Source organism: Anomaloglossus baeobatrachus, chromosome 1 (assembly GCF_048569485.1).
Source record: "Anomaloglossus baeobatrachus isolate aAnoBae1 chromosome 1, aAnoBae1.hap1, whole genome shotgun sequence".
Lineage (NCBI taxonomy): Eukaryota > Metazoa > Chordata > Amphibia > Anura > Aromobatidae > Anomaloglossus > Anomaloglossus baeobatrachus.
In genome coordinates this window covers 439,465,491-439,493,260 of record NC_134353.1, presented here as the reverse complement: position 1 = coordinate 439,493,260, position 27,770 = coordinate 439,465,491, and the positions used below count along the sequence as shown (strand labels likewise).

Genomic DNA, 27,770 nt, shown 5'->3' with positions numbered 1-27,770 from the left:
ATATCTTGGCAATGGAAAGGAGAAATTTAAAAATAAAAAATAAGTTTTATTTGGCTTATAATCCACTATTACATGATGTTGACAGAAAGTTTAATATGATGATATTGGTGAAAGATCCTATTTAATCATGTCTATGGTATATGCTATATTTCTTCATTTATTTTTTTTGCAATGACTGCATGCAAGATGACAGGTCAAATTCTGTGTTGAATGTATTTGGAGATTCAAATAAAATATTCTAACAATGCATTGCCCATATCCACTTATTTCTGAAGATACTGGCCTTTCCATTGTAAACCCATCATCCTTGACCACAACTGGATAAAGAACACTCATGTGCCATTCATAGTAGGCAAAACAAAGACATTTTAACTATATGAGACTATATACAATATATAATATCAACAATATGTGCTAAAACTTACCGAATTGATATCAATAGCCAATGATGATGGCGTCTGAATGCCAGGAGGCGACTCTGGGACTGTAGTTGATATTGTAACAGGAAGAGGAGGAAGTTGTGTTCCCCCATGTAAACCAGAGCCTTGCATTAATGAGGTTTGGGACAGGCCACTTGGCACTTGGGATTGTTGCGGTGAAGCGGATTGTGTAAAAAAAGTGTAGGGAGGCAGTTGTGGATCCAGAGACAAAGCATCCATTGCTACTGCCTGTAAAAGTAAAAAACACCAATACACTTGACTTGCCAAAAAGACAAACAAATTCTGACATTTAGTGCAATACAGGCAAGAAAGCAAACAGCTGAGATAACCATAACACAATCACATTTGTTCAAATTAAATTAACTGGTTTAACAGTTTATTACAATTTTTTATTGCAGCCACTGGAAGTTGCCATTTTATTTGCTGTTGTGTAAGTGTCTGAGCATGACACTTAAACACATCAAATACAGCAGCCCCTGGGCATAGGAGACTGCACTCTGTGCCTGACAGCATCTCCTGCATTGTGGATGCCTCCGGCTGTGACATGGGTAAATGCCCAGAAGGGAAGAGGACATCGCAAACATGTGAACAGACCCCACCCACTTTTACTGCCATTGCAATGTGTGCTAGTAGTACACTAGTGTCATGATTCCTCACTGCAGAGCATTTTGCCTTTGAAGATGCTCTGCTGCACTTTCCAGTGTTACTAATAGAGATGAGCAGTGTTCGAATTGAACTGTTCGCCAATCTCGAATTTGACCTGTTTTAGGTGATGTTCGAGTCGTTTGACGAACGCGAACAATTAGCTTCAAGTTCAACAGTTCGAGGTTATGTTCGATAACGGTTCGATCACCAAAAGCATAACTGGCTTTTCACAGTAATACTGTCATTCAATGTTAATACAGTGGAACCTTGGTTAATGAGAACAATCTGTTCTGGGAGTGTGCTGGTTATCCAAGTTACTCATTCAGCAAAGCAAGATTTCCCATAGGAAATCATTGCAATGCAGACAATTCCTTTCACAAATTGTTAAATGTCCCATCCTGGTCCCCTATTGTGTCATTCCACACATGCAGAAACACACACAAACATACACGCACACACACAAACATACACACACACACAAACATACACGCACACACATATTATGCTCACCTTACCTTCCGTTCCATCGCTGGCCTCCTGGGACTTGCAGTTCACCGGTACAAGATGTGTATCGGGTAACCATCGCGACCGATGCCGGAACTTCCGCTGACAGAGCAATGACGTCAAAGGCAGGAGCCGCTTGCCTCTGATTGGCCGGCGCGCTGCCTTTGAGTAGCGTCTGACAGAGGAATTTCCTCCCTCGTTGCGATAGATACACGATACAAATCCTGTAGCGGCGAACTACGTGTATCGGGTAACCATCGCGACGAGGGAAGAACTTCCTCTGTCAGATGCTACTCAAAGGCAGCGCGCCGGCCAATCAGAGGCAAGCGGCTCCTGCCTTTGACGTTAGCGCTCTGTCAGCGAAAGTTCCGGCATTGGTTGCGATGGTTACCCGATACACATCTTGTACCGGCGAACTGCAAGTTCCAGGAGTCCGGCAATGGAACGGAAGGTAAGGTGAGCATAAGGCTAGGTTCACACTTCCATTAAATTGTATCAGTCACAATCCGCTGCTCTGGTAAACAACGAAATCCGTTTAGCGGATTCCGTTGTTCCCATAGACTTGTATGAGTGGCGGATTGTGACTGATGGTGCTGCGTTGCACCCTCCGCCCGACTGATCAGTCGTGGAATGACTGACCGCGGGGTGGAGGGAATGCAGCCTGTAACGTTTTTTGAGCAGCGCAATCCGTAGGATTTCGCTGCACATGCTCATTCTGGCTCCCTGCACACGTAACCAGGATACACATCGGGTTACTAAGCAATGCGCTTTGGTTAGTTACCTGATATTTACCCTGGTTACGTGTGCAGGGAGCCAGCGCTAAGCGGTGTAAGCTGGTAATCAAGGTAAATATCGGGTAACCAAGGAAAGTGCTTTGCTTACCCGATATTTAGCCTGGCTATGTGTGCAGGGAGCTTGACACTTCCCCACTCGGCTCAGCTCCCTCCCGCACTCCGCATGTACGTGTACACACACACGCGCGCGCGCACACACACACACACACACACACAAACGTCCCCAGCCATGCAGACCGCGGCACCGACGTCCTCAGCTCCACGGCCCCGCTCAGTTCCTCCCCCTCGGGCTCCGCCCCCCGCACACAACGGAGTCCAACAATAAATTCTCTTCTTTGTCATCCGTTGTACAACGCATCAGTCACATGCGTCAAGCAACACATGTGACTGATGCAAAACAACGGAAATGTGAACCTAGCCTAATATGTGTGTGTGCGTTTGTGTTTGTGCATGTTTGTGTGTGTTTGCCTGCCATTGTTTTCAATGGTGTTCGAAAGTGTTCAACGAACGTTCGTCAAACATTCGACGAATACACCCGCTGTTCGACGAACCGAACTCGAACACTAGGGTGCTGGCTCATCTCTAGTTACTAAATTAGCAGTTTGCTTGACAGCATAGGTGTAGTGCCCCATGGGCAAATGGATAACCTACTGGTTGCCTGGCCGTTTCGGGTCGGGTCACGTGTTGTCACGAGGTGGCCTTGCCTGGTTCCGTTGCCCCGAGGCGTACAGTAAATTTTGGGGGAAGCGGGGTATTTGGGAAAAGTTTGTCGTGACGCCACCTGTGGTATGCGGCCAGAGAATAGCCGCCGCTGCTGGGTTCTTCACCGGGGCAGGTGTTATGGCAGCCAAGATGGTGTCACTTCCCACAGGCAGAGCAGAACCCGGGTGTTCCCTGTTTCTGTCGTGACCTTCTGCCTTTTTGACCTCGAACTGTTACCTGACAACGTCTCTGCTTCTCTTCTGAATCTATTACGTGCGTTCCTGGATTTCTAACCCTTCGAATATTGACATAACTACATCCTTATTTTCTCCTTGTGCTCATATGCGTCCTCCCGTTACCAGACCCCGGCTTTCCTGACTACTCCTCAGTCCATACTTCCCATAAGTAGTAGCTAGCATCATAACTAGGTTTTTAAGGCAAAATGCTTCTCCCCTTACAGTTTAAAAATGAAAAATATCGGGGGGCGTGGCTTGCCAATGGCAGAGTGAGACACACATCTCCTTAGCTCTGTGCCCAGGTCGCCCTTTCAGCCTCTTACAGGTGGTGCAGCTGAGCCCAAACCTCACATGGGCAGACCCAGACATTCCCTCAAGCAAGCAGCATATCGGAGACCGGGACAAGCAGGATGGATCGCTTCCTGGCCTCCAGCACCCCCACTCAAACACGAGCTGCTCAAGATGGCGATGGCAGGGAAACAACAACACTCCTCACTGAAGCATGTCTCAAAGGTAGGGGATTCCCCAGTCACCGCTTCTCAGGGTTCTAGTGAGAATGAAATAGACTCTGAGGAGGTGAATCTCCGTGACATTAGTAAATACATTAAATCTCTCCCCACCAAACATGATTTGGAAAAGCTTATGTGCAGGCTGGAGAACACCTACAAGCAAGAGATACATGCCCTGCAGAGGGAGTTCACAGAGAGTGGAGGGGGTGGAGAGATCACAGGATGCAGCTCTATCAGAGTTAAAGCAGCACCGTGAAATAATTAACCATCACTCTGCCAGGCTGGAGGAGCTGGAGGCAGGCCTGGAAGACCAGGAAAACCGCAATAGGCGGAATATTATCCGCATACGTGGATTCCAGGAATCAGTGCCATCATCCAATTTAGATGCCGCAGCACAGCAGATATTCATGCAGATCTTGGGGGACAATCAGGTAACCACTGTTGAATTAGATCGCATTCATAGAGCTTTGGGGCCCAAACCACCCAACAATGCACGGCCCAGAGATGTGATATGTCGGGTGCACTTGTATAAAACCAAGGAACGCATTATGGCAGCATCCAGATCCAAAGGCCCAATTGCTTTCCAGGATTCCCAGGTTACGCTGCTCCCTGACCTAGCCAGGTGCACCCTCATGCTGAGGAGGGCCTTGCGCCCCCTGCTGGATCAACTCCGGGACAAAAATATAATATACAGATGGGGCTACCCCTTTCAACTGGTGGCTACAAAGGAGGGCAAGTCGGCGATATGTCGGTCCCTTGGGGACCTTCCTAAGTTCCTTGGAACATTTGAGTTACCAATGACAGATCTACCTGACTGGCCAAAAAGCCTACACCTGCAGGTGATTCCACCCAATTGGCAAGAGGCCTCAGGGTCGAGGAACAGACAGAAAAACCCCAAACAGACCACAATGGAGCCGCAGAGGTCCCCTTCTTGATCTCCTTTGACATTTAAAAGTTTCAGGATCACCATCCACAAGTGGTTAGAAGACAGACCCACTGGGTCTCACTACATCCCTTTCGCTGGTCCTAAAACAGGGATGCCATGATTTCTCCTCCTTCTACCCATTAACAATGTGACATGGAGATTCGTGAGCTGTTTGTAACTTTTTTGTGAAGTCAGAATAACATTAGTCTGTGACTTTGCTCTCTCTTCCTGCACAAAAAAACCCAAAACCCAAACCTCTTCTTTCTCCCTTCCTCTCCCTCCCCCGTTCTCCCCCCTTAACCCCTTTTCCCCTTCTCCCCCTCTCCTTCTCCCCCCCCTTGCCCCCCTCCCTCTCCCCCCCTCTCCCACTCTCTTCCCACCCTCCCTCTCCCACCTCTTCCCCTTCCTCCTCTCTTCTCTCTCCTCTGCCCCCCTTTCTTCCATTACTTCCCCCTCACTCACCAGTTCACCTTCTCCAATCCCCCACTTCACCCTCCCCTCATACTCTCCTTCGTAGTCCACTGCACGATCTTTGCTAATGATTAAGGTTTAAAATTAAGTTACTGTTAAAGTATATGTTGATGGCTTCATTGCCATAATGGTTCAAGTTGCACTACCCCAATACCCCAATGTTATTATACTATGTTTGAATGGCTGGGAGGGTCGGTGAGGAAGTGAGTACTGTTTTTGGCTTCTGCTCTCCCTTCACAGTGCGCAGAACAGACATTACTGCTCTCCTTAGGCACATTCAGGTCGAGACAAGCGCTTTTGCGCAAGGTCTACTATTAATGTTTTTTATCTTATGTCTTCTACCTTTGTCTATGCTTTCTCACTTTTTCCCTCTCTTTCTCGTCTGGGCAGTCGTGGCAGTCCCAAATATCAGTTTGTTTAACCTACTCAGACACAATGAATAGTCTCAAGTTTTGCTCTCTGGACGTAAAGGGGCTTAACATCCCTCACAAAAGAAGTCAAATAAGTTATAATAACCATAAACAGCGTGTCTCCATATTACTACTCCAAGAGACACACTTTAGGCAAGATTCAGTGCCTTGGTGCTCATCTACATTCTATCCAGTCTGGTATCACAGCACTTGCCCAGACTCCAAGTCCCGCGGGACATCCATAGCCTTCCACAAATCTTTCACTCCTGAGGTTTTAGGCTCACTCATCGACCCATTGGGCAGATACGTCTTTCTAAGAGTTTCTTGGGCCTCCGTCAATTTTGTGATAGCTAATGTGTACTTTTCCAACAAGGACCAGCAGGGGTTCGGAGCCAGATGTCGGACATTACTGGAGGACTTCGCAGGTCCCTTTCCTGTGATATTCGGTGGAAACTTCAATTTGCCAATGGATCCGTCCATGGATGTCTCCTCGGGTAAGTCTTCATGTCCTCACTCCTCTATACATAAAGTTAAAATACAGCTGCAGGGCCTGAAGCTGGTGGACGCCTGGAGGGTTCTTCACCCAGACACGAGAGACTACACCTACTACTGCATGCCACACCAACTTTATAGCAGGATTGACTATTTCTTCATATCCCAGACGCTCCTAGATTTCCACTTAAACACAAAGATAGGCTCCATCCTTTGGTTTGACCATGCCCCTATATATCTTTCCATACAACTTGGCAAAGCAGAAAGGTCAGGATTCACATGGCGCCTCAATGAGAACTTATTGCAGGATACGTTATGCTTGGCAGACGTGACCCAGACAATCTCAAACTTCACACTGGATCACATGGCTGACCAATCTGCCCCATCCATGAAGTGGGAGGCATTACAATGTGTCTTGAGAGGAGTCCTCATAAAACATGGCAGTCGGCTTAAAAAGGAAAGAATGGAGGAGATCAAAACGCTTTCTTCCCAGATCTCGGACCTAGAATCCGCCCACAAATGCGCAGGACATATTTGGTCAATTATCTACAGCCAGGCAGAAACTGCTGTCCATCTTAGACCAGAGAACACGATGCTGGAGGGAAAGATTTTAGGGCAAGTTCTACCAGTATGGGAATAGGAGCGGCAGGTTTCTGTCCAGAGCACTACACCCACCACCCACACAACTTGGCTACTCATGTACCATTCATAAATGATAAACAGGTTAAAAAAATCCAGAACATAAAGGGGATATTACAATGCTTTAGGGAATATTATCAAAAATGTATACAATATTAAGGGTCATTTTTCTGACCTCCCTAAACAACAATTAGTGGAGAAAATAAAAACGTATATTCGCTCTACCCACTTACCAGAGCTGGACCCAATAATAACCACAGGCCTAGAGGAGGATTTCTCATTAGAGGAGGTAACAGACGTTATTAAAGATTTAAAGATTGGGAAAAGCCCAGGGCCTGATGGGTTTACAGCGGGTTTCTATAAGTGCTTTATTGACCAATTGAGCCCCCAATTTTTGTCCATTTGTAATTACGCATCCAATGGCGGATCCTTCCCAAAACAGGCGCTGGTAGCTCACATAATTGTCCTCCCCAAGCCAGGTAAAGACCCCTCCCAGTGCGGGAGCTATAGACCAATATCATTGATCAATATAGATATTAAAATGTATGCCAAGCTCATTTCAAATAGACTGCAGCCGCTTCTTTCCTGTCTTATTAGCACTGATCAAGTAGGATTTGTTAGAGGACGAGAATCAAGAGATAACACAATACGTGCAATATCCCTGATTGATAGAGTGCGGAGGACTGGATTACCCACGTGCATCCTGTCGGTGGACGCAGAAAAGGCCTTTGACAGGGTGCGAGTTCATGTTCCAGGTCCTTGAGGCGGCAGGTCTGCAGCAGACAATGCTACATAGGATCTCGGCTTTATATACGAACCCTTCTTCTCAGATTAAGGTTAACGGGGGTATTTCCCATTCCTTTGACAGAAGAACGGAACGCGGCAGGGGTGCCCGTTGTCCCCCCTGCTCTATGTTCTCACAATGGAACACTTGACTGTGGCAATAAGGTCCAACCAATCAATTAAAGGGGTCCCGGCTCCGCGCAGGGAGGATAAACTAGCTCTCTTCGCCGACGACTTGATGCTGTTCATAACAAATCCAGTGACGAGCCTACCGAACATTATGTTGGAACTTCACAGATTTGGCTCTCTGAGCAATTTTAAAATGAACATGCACAAGTCGGAGGCGCTTAATATTTCCCTTACGCTCCAGGTGATCGATCAGCTTTGAGCGTCGTTCCCCTTTAGGTGGCATTGGAAATCATTGTCATATCTTGGCATTGACTTGACTGCTGATGTCTTGTCCTTGTACGGAGCTAATATCCTTAAAGTTTTGGGGACAATAGAGGCGGATCTCCTGAAATGGAATAAGCTGCCAATATCCTGGTTAGGCAGGATAAATGCCATAAATATGGATATTCTGCCTCGCCTGTTATATTTTTTCGAGGCAATTCCCATACCCTTGCCAGCTTCCCTTTTTTCATGATTAAAAATGGCCATAACCAGATTCATCTGGGCATACAGATGCCCTCGGCTGGCCTATAGAGTCCTGAACAAGCCTAGACTTGTGGGGGGGCCAGGCCTTCCAGACCTCAAAAAATATCACCTTGCTTCATTGGGAACATGCCTTCTGGATCTCTACCATAACAAAACCTCTAAGCGCTGGGTGGAGGTGGAGATATCTCAGACAGACTGCACCCCTCTTGTAGCGTTGTGGTCGCCAGCCCTTTCGCACTCATGCACTCAGGCCAGGCCGTTCCTTGTAAAGAGCTTGTCCTCATTTCTCAGGAGTTCGAACGCACTCCTGGGCATTTCCACTATACCTGGACCACTGACACCTTTACATAATAATTCTCTACTCCCGACAGATTTAACAGGCAACATATTTCTTCACATGTCCAGAGGCATGGTGTCCATAATGAGGGATCTAGTGTCCAATGTGGGTATGAGGCCCCTTCATTCTTTCTTTCCTGACAACCGCACTCCCGCAGGAGCTTGGTTTGGTTATGAGCAATTGAAGAGTTTTATTAACTCCCTTTCACCACAAACTAACTTTTATAGGCCCTTGACGCCCTTTGAGTCTCTGTGTCTGGGGGGAGAGCCTGTGGAACACACCATTGCCCTGCTATACAAAATGTTCCAGATTGAGTTGTCTGGACGGGAGGATGATGCCCCTTTCTTCTTGAAATGGGAGGTGGATTTGGTGAGACCCCTCACGCATGAGGAACGCTCAAAAATATTACTCTTTACCCACAAGTCGTCGCTGGATGTAGCGTCACAGGAATGGGGCTTCAAAATAGTTTCTAGGTGGTATCACTGCCCCTCCAGAATTCATTCCATGTTCCCATCTGTCTCTGAAGAATGCTGGAGATGCTCAAATGATAAAGGCTCATACATCCACATGTGGTGGTCTTGTCCTCTCATACAATATTTTTGGCTAGACGGGTTTGCCCTTCTGAATAAAGTGTCATCCACTAGGTTTGAGCCGACGCCGGAACTGGCTCTTCTATCCTTAAGCAATATCTCGATCGCCAACTTCAAGAGAAGCCTGTTAAGGCATTTTTTGACGGGGGCAAGGAGATTAATCCCAAGGTACTGGAGGCAGACCAAAGTGCCCTCGCGGGCTGAACTGGTGGCCGAGATGAACCAGATCTATAGGATGGAGGAGCTGGTCAGCCAGGCGTCTGACTCGGGGGAGTGAGTGTTCAGGCTGTGGGCGCCGTGGATTATGTATAGAGAGACACCAGACCTGGTACTATGGCTTCAAGCTTCAGTTAGGGGCGTGAGACCTCTGTGATTGTCCATTCCACAAAAGTGCCGGGGGCTGCACACGACCCAGACGAGACATCTTCTTCGTCCTTCTTTTCTTTTCCCTCTCCCCCTACATTTCCTCTTTTCTCATCTTTCTTTCCTCTTTGTACATTTTATGTTATGTTTACATTGTTAGAAAGGATTGTCATCTCAGGGACTTTGTGCATCTACGTTGCCTCCCGTTTCTAAACGAGGCTGCATAAATTTTTGTATGGGAGTCGGATTGTTGGTCACCCAGTAGGAATCATCACCAAAGCAAAGCTATTACATGGGTGATGATGGTCTGACCTGAAGTGTGTAATCAAAGGAATTATTATGCAAGTAGAAAAGTGTTGTATTACTTATTACCTCCAAGATTTGAGTTATTCTACTATATATCATATGTTGCCTATCCTATAACTTGTAAACATGTTCTTTATTCGAATACAATCTGATTTACACAAAAAAATGAAAACTATAAACTTTATTTTTTTTTTAGGTTTGAGATTATTAAAAAAGTTAATACAAAAAAATTGAACATTAATATTTTACATTTCTACAATAGTTGAAAAATATTCCTTTTGATAGCATGTTCCCTTTAAAGGAACTTGGCAGCTCCTTTCAGCTGCCCACTCTTAGGGCAGCATAATTTACAGGCATGCTGTAGTCTGTATGTGTTAATGCATTATTGCTTAGAAGAGCTTACAACTTATTTCCATGCTCTAGGCTTCTGCTCATCTTGCAGCTGCTGATTGCAAGATTTCTCCTTATACACATTAATAATTGAAATCTGCCAGTCAGAGAGGGCAAAATAAGGTCTCATTCACATGTCCATATTTAACCTCTTAAGGGTGCTTTACACGAGACGACGGATCGTGCAATGCATCGTCGGGGTCACGGTTTTCGTGACGCACATCCGGCATCATACACAACGTCGTCTCGTGTGAAACCTCTGAGTGACGCAGTATCGCTCACAAATCGTGAGTCGTCTACTCGTCACTGAGCTTCATAATGTCGTTTATTTTTACTTGTGCCGGTTGTTCATCGTTCCCGTGGCAGCACACGTCGCTCCGTGTGACACCACGGGAGCGATGAACTCTGCTTACCTGCATCCCACGGCTCCCGCTGGCTATGCGGAAGGAAGTCGGCGGCTGTGTGACGTCGCTGTGACGCCGAACGTCCCTCACCATTCAGGAAGTGGACGTTCGCCGCCCACAGCGAGGTCGCTCAGCAGGTAAGTACGTGTGAGGGGGTTTCACGATTTTGTGCGACACGGGCAGCGATTTGCCCGTGACGCACAAACGACGGGGGCGGGTACGATCGATTGTGAAATCGCACAATCTGTCGTCCCGTTTAAAGCAGGCTTTAGTGACGGAGCCAATTTTGATCTTAAAGACCAGGAGAAATTTTAGAAATCTGACTAGTGTCACTTTATGAGGTTATAACTCTTGAATGCTTCAACGGATCCCAGGGATTCTGAGACAGTTTTTTCGTGATATTTGGTACTTCATGATAGTGGTAATTTTAGGACAATTTTTTTTGCATTATTTGTGAAAACAAATTCAGAAATTTGTAGAAAATTTCGTAATGTTCAAACTGTGAATTTTTCTGCCCTTAAATTAGACAGTTATGTCAGACATAGCTACATAATAGTTAATAAATAACATTTTCCACATCTACTTTAAATCAGCACAATTTCTGAAACATTATTTTGTTACGAAGTTAGAAGGGTTCAAAGTTTATGATTAAAGGGAACCTGTCACCAGTTTTTTCAGTATTTAACCAAAAGTATCACCTTCTGCAGCTCCTGGGTTGCATTCTATGAAGGTGCACCTTGTTCCTGACTCCCCTTACAGACCCCAGAAATAACTTTATAAAATCTGCCACCATGTATGCAAATGACCTGTTCTGGTCGGATGGGCGTGCTCTTTTTATAGGTGCACTTGTGCAAGCTCCTGAGCTCTCTACGCAGACGCGAGATTGTGAGAAAGCTCATGGGCTTGCGCATGTGCACCTATGATTTTGGCTCTGCACGCAATGGGGAAATGCAAAGTGCGCCTGCATGAGCCTGGAATGACTATACAGGTGCAAGATTCAGCCCAGCTACGTGGATGATGTTGGAGGCATCAGACACGTCAATCATCAAAGGAGGACAGCAAACAGCGGCAGGAGGGGAACCAGGAGCCCAAAAAGAGCATTCCAATCTGACCCAAACAGGTCATTTGCATACGTGGCAGCAGATTTTATAAAGTTATTTCTGGGGTCTGCAAGGGGAGTCAGGGAACAAGGTGCACATTCATAGAATGCAGCCTGGGAGCTGCGGAAGGTGATACTTTTGGTTCAATACTGAAAATACTGGTGACAGGTTCCCTTTAACTTACAAACCAACTTTTTTAGGGACCACATCACATTGTAAGTGACTTTAAGAGGCCTAGGTAACAGAAAATACCCAAATGTGACACCATTCTAAAAACAGCATCCACATAAAAACAGTACTGAAAGTACTCAAAACTACACCCAAGAAGTTTATTAACCATTTAGATGCTTCACATGAATTAATTCAATGTGGAATGCAAAAACAAATTACATTGTACCTAAAAATGTTGCTTTAACCTCAACTTATTCATTTTTATAAAAAAAATAGCATGACAAAATGAACCCCAAAAATTTGTTACCATGTTTCTTCTGAGCTCGTTAATACCCCACATGTAGTCAGAAACCTCTCTTTAGACAAATGGGAAGAATCGGAACAGAAGGAGCAATATTTGAATTTTGGAACACAAATTTGACTGAAATATTGTATTTTCTATAACTGATACTTGTTTGTATATGATCCTCCTGAATTGTAAAGCGCTGTGGAATATGTTGGCGCTATAAAAATAAAGATTATTATTATTATTATTAAATAGATTGCGGCCACCATGTCAAATTTGCAGAGCTCCTAAAGTGCTTAAACAGCAGAAACCCCCCCTCAAGTGTCCCCATTTTGGAAACTATACTCCTCAAGGATTTTATCCAGGATATAGTGAGTATTTTATATCCAGAGATATTTTACAGAATTAGATAACACTAGGTCGTCATATTGAAAATTTTCATTTATTTTCAGAATGAAAGGAGCAATATTGGAATTTTGGAAAGTAAATGTGGCTGAAATAGATTGTGGGCACTATGTTGAATCTGCAGGGCCCCTAAGGTTCCCGAACAGATGAAACCACACATAAATTACCCCATTTTGGAAACTAGACCTATCAAGGAATTTATGTAAGAGTGTGTCAAGCATTTTGAACCTATAGTTGCTTAAATGAAGAAACTTTTTAAAATGTGGATTTGAAAATGACATTTTAGCCCAAAATTTGGAATTTTGACATTGGATAATAGGAGAAAATGGATCCTATAATTAACTTATCTATTAGTGTGGTGAGTATTTTTAAGCCAAAAATTGCAAAGAATTTTATTATATGGAACCGTGAAAATAAAAAAAAAACTTAGGGGTCTTAGGCTAAAATTTTATTATAGCCTCAAAATTTTAATTCACACAAAGATAACAAGAGAAAATAAATAGGACAATTAGTTGTGCAGTTTTTACTGAACGTAGCAATACTCCATGTAGCTGTACACTACTATTTGACTACATTGTGGGTATCAGATGGGAAACAGCACGATTTGGTATTTACAATGCAGATTCTGTTGAATAGATTGATGTCTCCATTAACCAGATCAGCAGAAACCCCACAAGTGACCATATTTTGGAAACATCACTAAGTATTCATCTAGGGGTGTAGTGAGTATTTTAGTGGTAAATAATATTTATTTTTTTATTAGCAGCAAATTTGGCTGTTACACAAAGGTTAAAACGGACTTCACAATTTTTTGCGCAATTTCTCCCAAATGTGGTGATGCCCTGTATGTCATTAGAAACTAGTGTTTGGCCACATGGTAGGGCTGAGCAAGAATGAGCACTATTTTTATTATGGCGTACCAATTTTGCTTACTGTGCTTTAAGCACAGGCGGGCTCAGAAAAAGGCGGTCATTTGAAATTGGGAGCGCAGATTTCATTGGATTTTATTTGGGGATGGGAGCCATATCACTTTTGCAGAGTCTTTGTTCTACCAGTAACATGGTATCCCCCTACATTTTCAGTGACAGAAGACGGACCTAAATGGGGGCTGGGTTTGTGAAGGATAAGTTAGTGGTTTTATTGGTATCATTTTGGGGTACAGAACATTTTTTCATTGCTCTCAGTATAAGGCTGGGATCACATTCTTTTGTTCTGTGCTAAGCACTTACGTTGAGGTTTCCATGTAAATTCCCCAAAACCGTGATTCAAACCCAACTCCTGACAAAACCTCTCACTCTATTGAAGCACATGGAGACACTTTGGACTCTTTTTAGCGTCTATCTTTATAGGCGTCTACAGAGCTGTGGTCATCCACATTTGTGAGCTAAAAAGATGCCTAAAATGATGAGACACTGCCGGAACAAAGACCAGACAAAGTCCAAAGTGTCACCATCTGGCTTACTAGAGTGATGTCCAATGGTGGATTTGTCTGAATCACGGTTTTTGAGATTTGCATGGAAACCCCGACGTAAGTACTCAGCGGAGAGTGCAAGATAAATGTCAGCTGAAGTCTTATTCCGATTTTTGGAGGTAAAATGAAGAAAAAGGCAGCAGTATAAGAATAGTTCTTATTTTTATTTTTGTGAGGTTCACCATGCAGTATTAGTGATAGGACAGATTTATTTTGCAGGCAAGTGCAATTACAGAGATACCAGATTTAAATCTTTTTTTATGTTCTGCTTCTATCACACTGTAAAAATACTTTTTTTTTATATATAATATAGTTTTCAGTTGCAATATTCTGATAGCTGTAATTTTTTTATTTTTTGGTAAACAGGGCTGTAAGAGGGCTTATTTTTTGCACAACGAGTTGGAGATTTTTGGGTTCCATACTGGGGATCATAACATTTTTTTAATCTCTTTTTATTCAGATTTTTCAGATAAAGAATGAACAAAATCAGTAATTCCCTTTTATATATTTTTTTTTTTTGGTGCAGTTCACAGTGCAATAAAAGTGATAAGACCTATTTATCCTCCTGGGACCGGAAGGCGGAGGATTTGCATATAACCAGGCACTTCTGGCACTGTCGGGTGCTTGTGCCTGTGCTCTGCCATGGATACTGATGAGAAGCAGCGCTCTCTGGTACATCGTCAGCAGAGCCGAAAAACTGATGAGCGCTCTAGTGACACTGGCCGGACGGGCCGTGGCAGCCATGACAGCAGATCCTCTCACGACTCTATGGCTCCTGTGAGACCTGTGGATGTTCTGAAACAGCCTTCAAAACCGGTACCCTTGATTCCTATGGTGGTGAGTGATCTTCGTGAATGTCACCTTACTCATAGTTCCCTTGTGGGTTTTTTCCCCTGCTTTTGTCTGCCCTTCTTAGGCCCCTAAAAAGTCAATGTCCAAGAAGAAGCATAAGGAGTGCCCCCTATGCAGGGAACCCCTCTGAGGAGTGGCAAAAGAAGTTGTGTCAGACGTGTATCCGTCGCACAATTGTGGAGGAATCTCCAGGAATCTCAGCAGACCTCCGTTCAGCTATCCGCTCGGAGGTACAAGATTCCATGAAGGCTTTCTTAAAAGGGAAAAAAATCTAAACCAGTTGACTCTGCCTCTTCCTCCTCATCTTCCTCCGGTACGGCTTCAGACTCAGGCTCCTCGTCCTCAGGTAGTGATATGGGAGGCAGACCGTGCTTCTCCATTGATGATATAGGGATGCTGGTCAAGTCGGTCAGGGCAACTATGGGGTTGACAGAGGAGAAATCCTCTAGATCCCTGGAGGATGTTATGTTTGTAGGATTGGAAGAAAGGAAAAAGTGTACCTTTCCGGTCAACAACAAGATTGACGTGCTTATTCAGAAGGAGTGGAAGCGTCCGGACAAAGCAGGTTCTCTCCCTCCTCCTCCAAGCGAAAATATCCCTTTGACGAGGACAAGTCAGCCGTTTGGGATAAAGCACCTCGGATCGATGCTGCCATCGCGAAGTTCTCTCGAAGAGGAGGCATCCCCTTGGAGGACTCGGGAACATTGAAAGATCCCCTGGACAAAAAAGCGGATGTCATTCTTAAACACTTATGGGAAACATCAGCGGGGATCTTGAGGCCAACTATAGCAAATACCAGCACAGCCCGTTCCCTAATGATCAGTTGCGGGATAACACCTCCCGTGAAAAGATCCTCTCAAAATTTCCACTTCTGCAAGGAGCAGCAGCCTTTCTGGTGGATTCCTCAGCGGATGTTATTAGACTAGCGGCTCAATCTGGTGGATTGTCCAATCAAGCCAGACGGGCATTGTGGTTGAAGGGCTGTCCAGGAGATCTGCAGTCCAAACACAAATTGTGTACGGTGCCCTGTGACGGTCACCTGCTTTTTGGGAAGCAGCTGGAGGACGCCTTGGACAAGGCATCAGATAGCAAGAAGTCCTTCCCGAGGTTCTACTTTGGTTCGTCTCGTTCCTTTCGGAGGCAGAGGTTCTCCAAAAGCAAACCCCCGGATAATCGACGGTGGGAGCGCAGACCCAAACGGGACTCCGGCTTCATGTTCGGGGGCGCCACAGCCTCCTCGAAGAAATCTGCTCAGTGACACCAGGCTGCCGGTCGGAGGTCGCCTTTCTCACTTTCTGGAGCAGTGGGAAAGCATTTCCTCCAACGCCTATGTTCGATCCATTATCAGAGACTGTCTCCAGTTACAATTTCTCCTTCACCCACCACAGCATTTCATCATCACTCCTCTTCGGAGGTCACAGTCAGAACAACAAGCTCTGGAATCAGAAGTCCTGCTGTTGATCGGGAAGGAAGTCCTGTGCGAGGTACCCATTGCGGAAAGGGGAAGGGGGTTCTATTACCCTCTCTTTCTCGTAGGAAAACCGGACGGTTCCTTCAGAACGATAATAAACCTCAGACGTCTCAACCGGTTTTTACAGTATTTCCCGTTCAAGATGGAGTCTGTTCAGTCGGCAATAAAACTGCTGTTTCGCAAATGTTATATGGCGGTAATAGACTTAAAGGATGCCTATTACCATGTCCCTATACATCCACATTTTCAACAGTTTCTGCGAGTGGCTTTTTCCATCAACAACCAAATCAGTCATTTTCAGTTCCGAGCCCTCCCCTTCGGGCTGTCTGTCTCCCCCAGGATTTTTACGAAAATAGTGGCAGAGATGTCGGCTCATTTACAAATACAGAATGTTCTGCTGATTCCTTACCTGGACGACTTCCTGGTGATTGGGAACTCCAAACAGCAATGTTCGGCACATCTCCGGTACCTTCAAATGACTCTGCAAAACCTGTGTTGGATGGTGAATTATGAAAAGTTCCGGATGGACCCAGTCACGATTTAACCATTCCTCGGTCTCACTCTCAACTCAGTGTGTCAGCGGTGCCTTTTACCGGCGGAGAAGATTCAGAGGGTTTTAGACTTGGCCCTGCGGGCGATCCACCATCCCAGGATGTCTCTGAGGAAGGCTATGTCCTTATTGGGTACTCTGACATCTTGCTTCCCGGCGGTTCCGTGGAGTCAGGTCCACTCCAGGGCTCCCCAATGGCAGGTTCTGTATGCGCAGAAAACATTAAGCAATTGTTTGGAAGGGGTCGTTACCCTATCTTTGGCGGTCAGAAGTTCTCTCCTCTGGTGGATGTCCGTGGACAACTTGTCTGTAGGTGTTCCCTGGCTTCCTCGGAACCGGGGGGTAGTCACTACCGATGCCAGCCAGTCTGGCTGGGGAGCTCACCTTCACGAGCACATTTCTCAGGGATGGTGGTCACCACAGGAAGCGGCACAGCCCTCGAATCTCCGAGAACTGTGGGTAGTGTAGCGTGCCCTGAAAGCCTTTCTTCCTCACCTCCGGGGGCGGCATGTTCTGGTCATGTCGGACAACGTGTCCACAGTCTCCTATGTCAAACACCAAGGGGGCACGAGATCCCCATCCCTCATGCAGGTGTCTTACAGGCTGTTTCTCTGGGCGGAGCAACATCTTCTCTCCCTTTCAGCTCTCCCCATCAAGGGTCATCTCAATGTCACGGCAGATTACCTCAGCCGCCATCACCTGCGGCAAGGAGAATGGTCCTTGAATCCTCGGATCTTTCGACAGATAGTGACTCTCTGGGGAATGCCACAGATAGACCTCTTTGCCACCAAACTGAACAGGCAGGTAGTGCAGTTTTGTTAGCTAAGCCCATCGGACCAGCCCTTCGCCGTAGACGCGCTACAGGTTCCATGGACCTTCAAACTGGCTTATGCGTTTCCTCTAATTATCATGCTGCCAACCGTTCTGCAAAAAATCAGGGAGGACCAGGCGAGGGTACTTCTTATCGCCCCCTTATGGCCCAAAAGACCGTGGTTTTCTCTACTGAGGGCGATGTCGGTCACGGATCCCTGGGTTCTGACGGAGGTTCCGGACCTGTTAGTACAGGGACCAGTATTCCATGCACAAGCGAAAGGATTCCATTTGACAGCTTGAAACTTGAAAGGTCACTATTGAGGAGCAAAGATTTTTCCCCTGACCTTATTTCTACATTGTTGAAAAGTCGTAAACCAGTTACCACCAGAATATACGGGAGTGTGTGGCACAAATTCCTGCAGTTCTCTAATAGTCCCCTGGGTACGGAGGCCCCTGTTGAGTGCATTTTGGAATTCCTACAAAAGGGGTTTGATCTGGGGTTAGCGGTGAACACTCTCAAGGTTCAGGTCTCTGCCTTGGGGGCCTTGTAAAATTGTAACCTGGCGGCCAACAAGTGGATTAAAAGGTTTATTATGGCTAGTGGTAGGGCAAAACCAGTGATCATACAAAACGTTCCTCCCTGGGACCTAAATTTAGTCTTGGATGCCCTCACAGGGCCCCCCTTTGAGCCCCTGACAGAGCTTCCCCTGAAGTTGCTTACCCTAAAAACCATATTGCTAGTCACATTAACTTCGGTGCGGAGGATCAGTGATTTACAGGCCCTATCCGTTGTGCAGCCTTACACTCAGGTCCTTGAGGATAGAGTCATCTTGCGGCCAGACCCAGCGTATCTCCCAAAAGTCGCATCTCATTTTCATACAACACAAGAGATAGTCCTGCCCTCCTTCTGCAGCCATCCCACTAGTGAAGGAGAATGTAGATTTCACACCCTGGATGTGCGCAGGGCCTTCCTACACTATATTTCAGTGACGCGGGCAGTGAGGAAGACACAGTCATTATTCATCTCCTTTCAGGGTAGTACAAAGGGTCTGGGGGTGTCAAAGAGTACTACTGCTAGGTGGATTAGGGAGGCCATTACTTTAGTCTACTTCTCTAGTAGAGCGCCCATTCTGGAGAACATTCGGGCCCATTCCACCAGAGCGGTGTTTACCTCCTGGACTGAACGTGCGCAGGTATCTGAACAAATTTGTAGGGCCGCTTCCTGGTCCTCACAGTCTACTTTTTTCCGGCACTATCGGTTGGACCTATCCTCCTCGGCTGCTCTTTCGTTTGGTAGAAGGCGGTGGTCCCTCCCTAGATAAGTGTTTCTCTGGAAATCTCTCACGTGGTGCTGTCATGGGTGAGGGGAAAACACCACGGTTACTTACCGGTAGCCGGTTTTTCCAGGACCCATGACAGCACCCATATAGTCCCTCCCTTTCTCATCCATGGTGTGCACATCTGGGTGTGCTTGTGTGTGTATAGTGGTGATGGAGTAAGTTCTAACGATTGTTGGAGGTCCTCTCATTCTCGGTTATCAACTGACGAAGGGGAGAGGTACCGCCCTTTTATTCAGAATGGTTTCCTGTCCTCGCTGGGCAGATCCCTCTCTCACGTGGTGCTGTCATGGGTTCTGGAAAAAACGGCTACCAGTAAGTAACCGTGGTGTTATTTTAAATATTTTTAAATAATAAAAAAAACCTGAAAATTGTGGCATGCAATATTATTCGTCACCTTTAAGTTAATACTTTGTAGCACCATCTTTTGCTGCGATTACAGCTGGAAGTCGCTTGGGGTATGTCTCTATCAGTTTTGCACATCGAGAGACTGAAATTCTTGCCCAATCTTCCTTTGAAAACAACTCAAAGTGAGTGAGGTTGGATGGAGAGCATTTGTCAACAGCAGTTTTCAGCTCTTTCCACAGATTCTCGATTGGATTCAAGTCTGGACTTTGACTTGGCCATTCTAACACCTGAATACGTTTATTTTTGAACCATTCCATTGTAGATTTTGCTTTGTTTGGGATCATTGTCTTGTTGGAAGACAAATCATCGTCCCAGTCTCAGGTCCTCTGCAGACTCCAACAGGTTTTCTTCAAGAATGGTCCTGTATTTGGCTCCATCCATCTTCCCATCAATTTCAACCATCTTCCCTGTCCCTGCTGAAGAAAAGCAGGCCCATACCATGATGCTGCCACCACCATGTTTGACAGTGGGGATGCTGTGTTCAGAGTGACGAGCTGTGTTGCTTTTATGCCAAACATAACGTTTGGCATTGTTCCCAAAAAGTTCGATTTTGGTTTCATCTGACCAGAGCACCTTCTTCCACATGTTTGGTGTGTCTCCCAGGTGGCTTGTGGCAAACTGTAAATATGGATATCTTTGAGAAATGGCTTTCTTCTTGCCACTCTTGCCAGATTTGTGCAGTATACGACTGACTGTTGTTCTATAGACAGACTCTACCACCTCAGCTGTAGATCTCTGCAGTTCATCCACAGTGATCATGGGCCTCTTGGCTGGATCTCTGATCAGTCTTCTCCTTGTTTGAAAGTTTTAATGGACGGCTGGGTCTTGGTAGATTTGCAGTTGTATGATACTCCTTCCATTTCAATATGATCGCTTGTACAGTGCTCCTTGGAATTTTTAAAGTTTTGGAAATCTTTTTGTACCCAAATGCAGCTTTAAACTTCTCCACAACAGTATCATGGACCTGCCTGTTGTTTTCCTTGGTCTTCATGATGCTCTCTGCGCTTTAAACATAACACTGAGACTATCACAAAGCAGGTGCATTTAAACGGAGACTTGATTACACAGGTGGCTTATATTTATCATTATCAGTCATTTAGGACAACATTGGATCATTCAGAGATCCTCAATGAATGTCTGGAATGAGTTTGCTGAACTGAACGTAAAGGGGAAGAATAATATTGCATGCCCCACTTTTCAGGTTTTTGAGTTTTTTTTTTAAAAAAAAGTGTAAAATAAGCAAAACATTTCACTTAACTTCACAATTGTGTCCCGCTTGTTGATTCTTCACCATTAATTTAAAATTTTTATCTTTATGTTTGTATGTGGGTAAAGGTTGACAAATTCAAGGGGGCCGAATACTTTCACAAGGCACTGTAAAATGCGGACATGCGGCATTGGTGCCAAATTGTGAATGTGAGGTAAGGTGCTGACGCTGGTAAGGTAAGGTGCTAGACAGTTAGCTTAACTAAGGGGTTAATGAGATGTAGCTGAGATAGATAGGAAAGTAATAATGTAGAATAGGGATATGCAGTGTAGGGAAAGGTGTGTACTACAAATCAACATTTCATGATAGAAATAGGGATTGCTACTTGTCAATGCCTGCTAGAGAGTTGCCAGTGAATGAGCTAAATAGGTATTGCTACTTATTACTGTCGTCTCTAAATTAGTCAGTGAAACACATTTTTAGGTATTCCTACGTAATACTGCCTGCTCCAAATAAGGCATTGAAACACATTTGTAGGTATTGCAACGTATTACTGTCTGAACAATATAGAGAAAACAATTTCCAGCGTCTCCAGGAGATAAAATAATAGTTGCTTTATTGAGAATATAAAATCTTCTTACCATAAAGTAAAACGACAAAAGAGGCACATAGAGGGGAGCACTTTCCTACGCGTTTCACCCCAAAGGGGCTTAATCATGGTATTACTGCCTGCTCCAAATTAGGCAGTGAAACACATTTCTAGGTATTGTTAGTACAGCCTCCTGTAAATTTGCAAGTGAAGTAGCTAAAGACTTCTTAGCCCTTTTTAGTGTCTGCTGTAAATTACGCAGTGAACCACATTTCTAGTTATTGATACTTTTTAGTGCCTTCACAATATTGCCAACTGAGGCAGGAAATAAATAATTAATCTTTTGTGTCAGGTGTCTGACAGATGTGGATGTAGGGTTTGCAAAACATCTGTTTTGAAAGGAGAAGGGTACATTAATCAGGAGTGGTAAATCATGACAAGGTTGTGCTGGAAGGGTGGATAGGTGGGGTGTTTGAGGAGTACATGTGGAAAGTTCTGTTAGGGTACCTTCACACTTTAGCGATGCAGCAGCGATCCGACCAGCGATCTGACCTGGTCAGGATCGCTGCTGCATCGCTACATGGTCGCTGGAGAGCTGTCAAACAGGCAGATCTCACCAGCGACCAGTGACCAGCCCCCAGCCAGCAGCGACGTGCAAGCGACGCTGCGCTTGCACGGAGCCGGCGTCTGGAAGCTGCGGACACTGGTAACTAAGGTAAACATCGGGTATGGTTACCCGATGTTTACATTAGTTACCAGCGCACACCGCTTCCTTGCTCTCCTAGCTACAGTACACATCGGGTTAATTAACCCGATGTGTAATGCAGCTACATGTGCAGAGAGCAGGGAGCCGCGCACACTGCTTAGCGCTGGCTCCTTGCTCTCCTAGCTACAGTACACATCGGGTTAATTAACCCGATGTGTACAGCAGCTACATGTGCAGAGAGCCGCAGCCGGCAGCACAGGCAGCGTGAGAGCTGTGGAGGCTGGTAACTAAGGTAAATATCGGGTAACCACCTTGGCTACCCGATGTTTATCTTGGTTACAGCTTACCTCAGCTGTCAGACGCCGGCTCCTGCTCCCTGCTCGCTTCATTTGTCGCTCTCTCGCTGTCACACACAGCGATCTGTGTGTCACAGTGGGAGAGCACCTTTGAAGAAAACGAACCAGGGCTGTGTGTAACGAGCAGCGATCTCGCAGCAGGGGCCAGATCGCTGCTCAGTGTCACACACAGCGAGATCGCTAATGAGGTCACTGCTGCGTCACAAAAAGCGTGACTCAGCAGCGATCTCGGCAGCGAGCTCGCTGTGTGTGAAGCACCCCTTAATCAAAGCTCTAGTGAGCGAACACTGGCTTATCCTATCTCAAAAGAGATAAGAATAACTTCCATTACTGTACAGCCTACTCCACTAGAATTTTTGGCACCCGCACATCGCTTCAACTTTGAAATGAAGCTGATAAACAGCATGTGCATGGCAAGCACTGCATCAAGTAACCTTTCCTCCTTTTCATGAACCTCAACATCAAACAGTTCATTCCTCCGAGGTGCCACCTCATTCACACTGGTTTCCACCAATGTCACAAATCTCCAACCGGCAAACTGACTGTGGGGAACCACACATGGGTGAATCTGCAGAGCTGTTCAAACATTCTATCCCATGGGCTTCAGGGGTCTACTCCAAAAATTCCCAAACTCAAGAGAAGGAAAGCATCTGCACCGATACCCGATACACAAAATCTTTGTCAGTTGGATCACGGCCAAGACAAATTAGGGTCTGAACAGGATCCTGAACCTCGTGAACGGACGTTAACCCTTGGGGGTGGAGGTGATGATGATGAGACTAAGATACCTGAGGCGCACATGTACTGTCCTATGATTTCCAGTTAGGAATAGGAGTAGTGGGACAACATAGAGATGACGGTTCTAGATCCTACTTGGTGTGAACCCAGAGGCATGCAGCTGTGTAGATAAGCAGATGGGGAGTAGGAGGGGGAGGAAGCCGAGGTTATGTTGGCAATTCCCAAACATGTAGTGATGCAACCATGAGAAGCACTGCATCCTCAGCCACAATTCTGTCTGTGGCCAGTAGCGGTTGCGGGTCTGCAGTTCGCAGGAAGGATTGCCTAACCTGGGCCATTTTTGAGACCCCAAAGGATGACCCAACTTTCATTATCTGCTAATGTAAACAACGACTCAGTAGAGGCAAAAATTCAAATAATTTGACTACTACTTGACTACTACATGCATGAACTAGCACATGCACAAGCAACATGCATCATTGTGGTAATCTTACTGAGCTAAAATGCAACCTACTGGGCCTACTCATCCACTGGCCACTAAGTCAACCACATCTGCTGCTTCTTCCTCCTCCTGCGTCACTGTCGAAGCTATTCTCATACAAGTCTCCGACTGCAGAAACGCTATTTGTATACCCTCTTCAGTCGTCAACTGTTAAGAAAGTGACCATGTCGGGTGTTTTTGACCCATGCGAGAACCCGAGCACACCACATGTTTCTCATTCCAGCACTACATCTCCACCTACACCTCCCTCTCAGTCCACCAGTCATGTACACCTTACTTCACTCTCTCTCAGCACAGCAGCTATCCCACGGTCTTGCAGTTTTGGTCACGTAAAAGATAATTTCCTCCCACACATGCCACGGAAATACCACCTTTCCACCCGGTGGATACAGACGGTTTCCAAAACCTGTTGGCCATCGCAGTCCACCAGTACCAGTTGCCCAGTCACCATTACTTCTCTAATAAACCTGTGCTTGTGCTACACCATCACGTCCAGACAACATTACCTTTTCCTTGAATAACTCTGTCTCCCAGGGTGCATTTCACCACTTACACTTGGACGAGCAAGCATGGCTGGGGCATTACATCTCACTGACTTGGCAATGGGTTACTCTGGTGGCTGTGGGTGCAGGCCAGGAAGGGGCTGCTTCCTAAGTGTTGAAATCTTTCAGGACAAAGTACTGGATCATCTTCTTTCCTTTCTGCTTCTTCCACCTCCTCTAGGGCTTCCACCTCTACCCTCAACTCCTCCCTTAATGTAACATGCATTCCAAGAGTGCAGAGAGAATCCCCCCCACCTCTGTACAGCTTAGCCAGGGCTCAACTCAATCAGGCATTGCTGAAATTAATATGCATGTAAGATTTTTTTATGTATTTTTTTTACTTTTTTTTTTTTTTGCTTTTTCACTTAGTCCCACTGTGGGACATGAATATTTTTACTTTGATCACATGTATCATGCATGAGACCTGTCAGTGATCCACTGAAACAACCTGTAAGACTTTGCTTACAGCAGGATCTTACAGGCCACTGTACCCTGAGGTTATTAGTTCACCGCAGAGTACCATGGCAAAGATAGTCATCCACGATTATAATCGTGGGAGGCCAATCCTGCCATAAGGGTCTTTAAACCCTTGTTTAACCCATTAGATACAACTGTTGCAATTGACTGTGGTATTTAAAGGGTTGTTCAGCCCCGACTGGTTCCAAAAACAGTTGGGGCCAATGCCCGTGGGTGTCAGTTGTCATGTACAGCTGTCACCTAATTTTTCCCCATGGGCAGGTGCTAGCCTATTATTACTCAGAATCGTTAAAAAGTGGCGCTGAGGAGTAAGGTCCCTGGACCATCACAGTTAAAAGGCGTATCGATGGTTGATAAGGGGTTAAACACATTCATGAGAAAAATGGTACTAGTGTAATTAATGTACTACATTGATGTCATCAATGTGTCATCTGTGTGTCAATTTTTACCATCAGTGTTTTTCATGGATGGCTAAAGAAATAAATGACAAGCTTCTGCTTTTGTTTGAAATGTTAAACACATACACCACATAAATAGCACACTGATGCCAACTGTGTGCTGTATGTATTTTTCATGGACCCAAAGACTTGTATTGGTCTTTGTATTGCAGGAATAAAATGGACATGTCTATGTGTGTGTTGCATGTACAGACGGTCCATGTAACAACACACATGTCAACCGCACAATACAATTTTAATGGGTACGTTGTATCCAAGAAATACATTGTCATGTGGTGCTCAGGTCCAGACTTAATAGGTATAATAATAATAATAATAATAATAATAATAATAATTGTATTCATTTATATAGCGCTATTAATTCCACAGCACTTTACATACATTGGCAACACTGTCCCCATTGGGGCTCACAATCTACAGTCCCTATCTGTATGTCTTTCGAGTGTGGGAGGAAACCGGAGTACCCGGAGTAAACCCACGCAAGCACGGGGAGAACATACAAACTCCTTGCAGATGGTGTCCTTGGTGGGATTTGAACCCAGGACCCCAGCGCTGCAAGACTGCAGTGGTAACCACTGAGCCACCGTGCCGCCCGTATCACGGCGGAGTCAAGCTCTGTTCCCACTGCAGAGTCTGACAGGCAACCTGATGTCTCCTAGTAGTTCAGTCAGAGTTGGGCATTGGCTGTTTCATGTGCTCTGTTCCTCAGTCCTGCAGTAGTTAATTCTTGCTGACCTGGGGAACTCTGCTAGGAGCACAGATTGCTTATTACCAATCACAGCCGTCTACTTCCTATATACTGTAAGATTCTGGATCTTGCTACTAAGCTTCAGCGTAGCTCCAGCGATTCCGGTCTTGGTGGTGATCCAGTTGATAGTGATCTGTGGTTGCGATTTAGTGTGGCATGAAAGTTCCCTTATCATGCGTTTACATCCTCTCTTTTTCTTTATTACCCTATACACGTATAGTCTCTCCTCTGTGTTTGAGTGCAGTGTGTACAAGTTTTCATTTTCCCTTGACCGTGTGGTTTATGTGAGGGTTTTTTACGGTGTTTCTGGCCTGCTCCATGGGGGGGAAATGGAGGAGTTAGAACAGGGCTTGGACAGGAGTCAGGGTCACGCTGAGGGCTCAGACCTAGCTACCATCAAGCCTACGTCTGAGATGAGGGACAGCACAGGGTCTCAAGTGTGAGGTAAAAATAGAAAGGTTAAAGCTCACCAGTTAGTTGTTTGATTCAAAGCTGGATGGAGACTCCTGGACGATGCTCGGTGGACAAGGGAGGCTGAAATCAATCAAGACAGGGAGGAAATCCAGCACAAAAACGTCCATAGAAGCAAAAATTTGAGGAAAATTAAAAAGTCATCTTTATTCCTTAGTAATTAAAAAACATGGCGAGTATAAAAACTCCTATGATTTATGCGTTTCAGACGCTCAGTCCTTAGTCATAATCATAAGGAGAAGACAGACAAAAGGAAATAGCCTGTGAGAAGAGCCAAGAAAGGAAATGACACAATCAATACAATTAGGTATGAAAATGTGAGTAACGCTGGCTATGCAGAAAAAAAAAGGGGTTTTTTTCTTTTTTTTTTTCCCCTTTTTTTTTTAGACTCAATAAATGTACCAAAGATCAGTTTGTTTGTTTAAGCCTGTGGGATGTCTAGTATTCATACACAAAATTGTAAAAGCTTCTTGTTGATGTAACATCTGTATGCGATCTCCCCCCATATTATTACATTTAATATGTTTCAAAGCATGTACCTTAAAAATTTTTACATCACCATGTGCTGGATTTCCTCCCTGTCTTGATTGATTGCAGCCTCTCTTGTCTACCGAGCACCATCCAGGAGTCTCCATCCAGCTTTGAATCAAACAACTCACTGGTGAGCTTTAACCTTTCTATTTTTACCTTGTTCCAGAGGTTGGCTTCTCTTTACTGTTTTTGCTCCCAGTAGTACTATAATTTTCCATAATATGACACTCAACCTGTCATTATGGATGACTTTCAATATAAATAATTCTACTAGATTAAATAAGGCAGCAGCATTGTTTGCGCTGGAAAATGCACAAAATCCAGAAATCAGTTCAGATTTGAAAGATCATATGATCAATTTGGAAAAATTAATGACATCCAGACTTAAAACTTGATGGGATTCCAAGACTCAAAAGGGGGCTTTACACGGTAGCGATATCGGTACATCGCACAAAATCGCGCTCCCCGTCACACGGCTTACCTGTCCTGTGACGTCGATCTGGCCGGCGAACCGCCTCCTTTCTAAGGGGGTGGGTCGTGCGGTGTCACAGCGACGTCACACGGCAGGCGTCCAATAGAAGCGGAGGGGCAGAGATGTGCGGAACGTAAACATCCCGCCCACCTCCTGCCTTCCGCATACCCGGTGGAGGCAGGTAAGGAGATGTTCCTCACTCCTGCGGTGTCACACACAGCGATGTGTGCTGCCGCAAGAACGAGGAACAACATCGCTAATTAGAAATAAACGATTTTTGGTTTTAGATCGCGCAAAACTGTTACACACTACGATATCGTTAATGACGCCGGATGTGCATCACAAACAACGTGACCCCGACGATAAAACATTAACGATATCGTAGCGTGTAAAGCCCCCTTTAGTGCTTATTTGGAACATAGTATCATACCACGAGGTTTAAGGATTAAAAAAAAAGCCCACCACAGTCTATGACAATGACTTTATAGCATCATGGGATCAGATTTTGTCTAATT

At 45.3% G+C, this 27,770-nt stretch overlaps 1 protein-coding gene across 4 annotated transcripts in view; it reads right to left on the bottom strand.

Annotated features, from left to right (window-relative positions):
* Positions 1-27,770, bottom strand: part of CRTC1 (CREB regulated transcription coactivator 1) — a 1,360,738-nt gene that overhangs the window by 373,692 nt on the left and 959,276 nt on the right. For 3 of the 4 annotated variants that reach the window (XM_075352648.1, XM_075352649.1, XM_075352650.1), the window contains one exon: positions 426-668. The exons of the other annotated variant lie outside the window; for it this stretch is intronic. In XM_075352648.1, the coding sequence (XP_075208763.1) occupies positions 426-668 (243 nt within the window). The remainder of the gene's footprint in view (positions 1-425; positions 669-27,770) is intronic. 4 annotated transcript variants of the gene reach the window in all.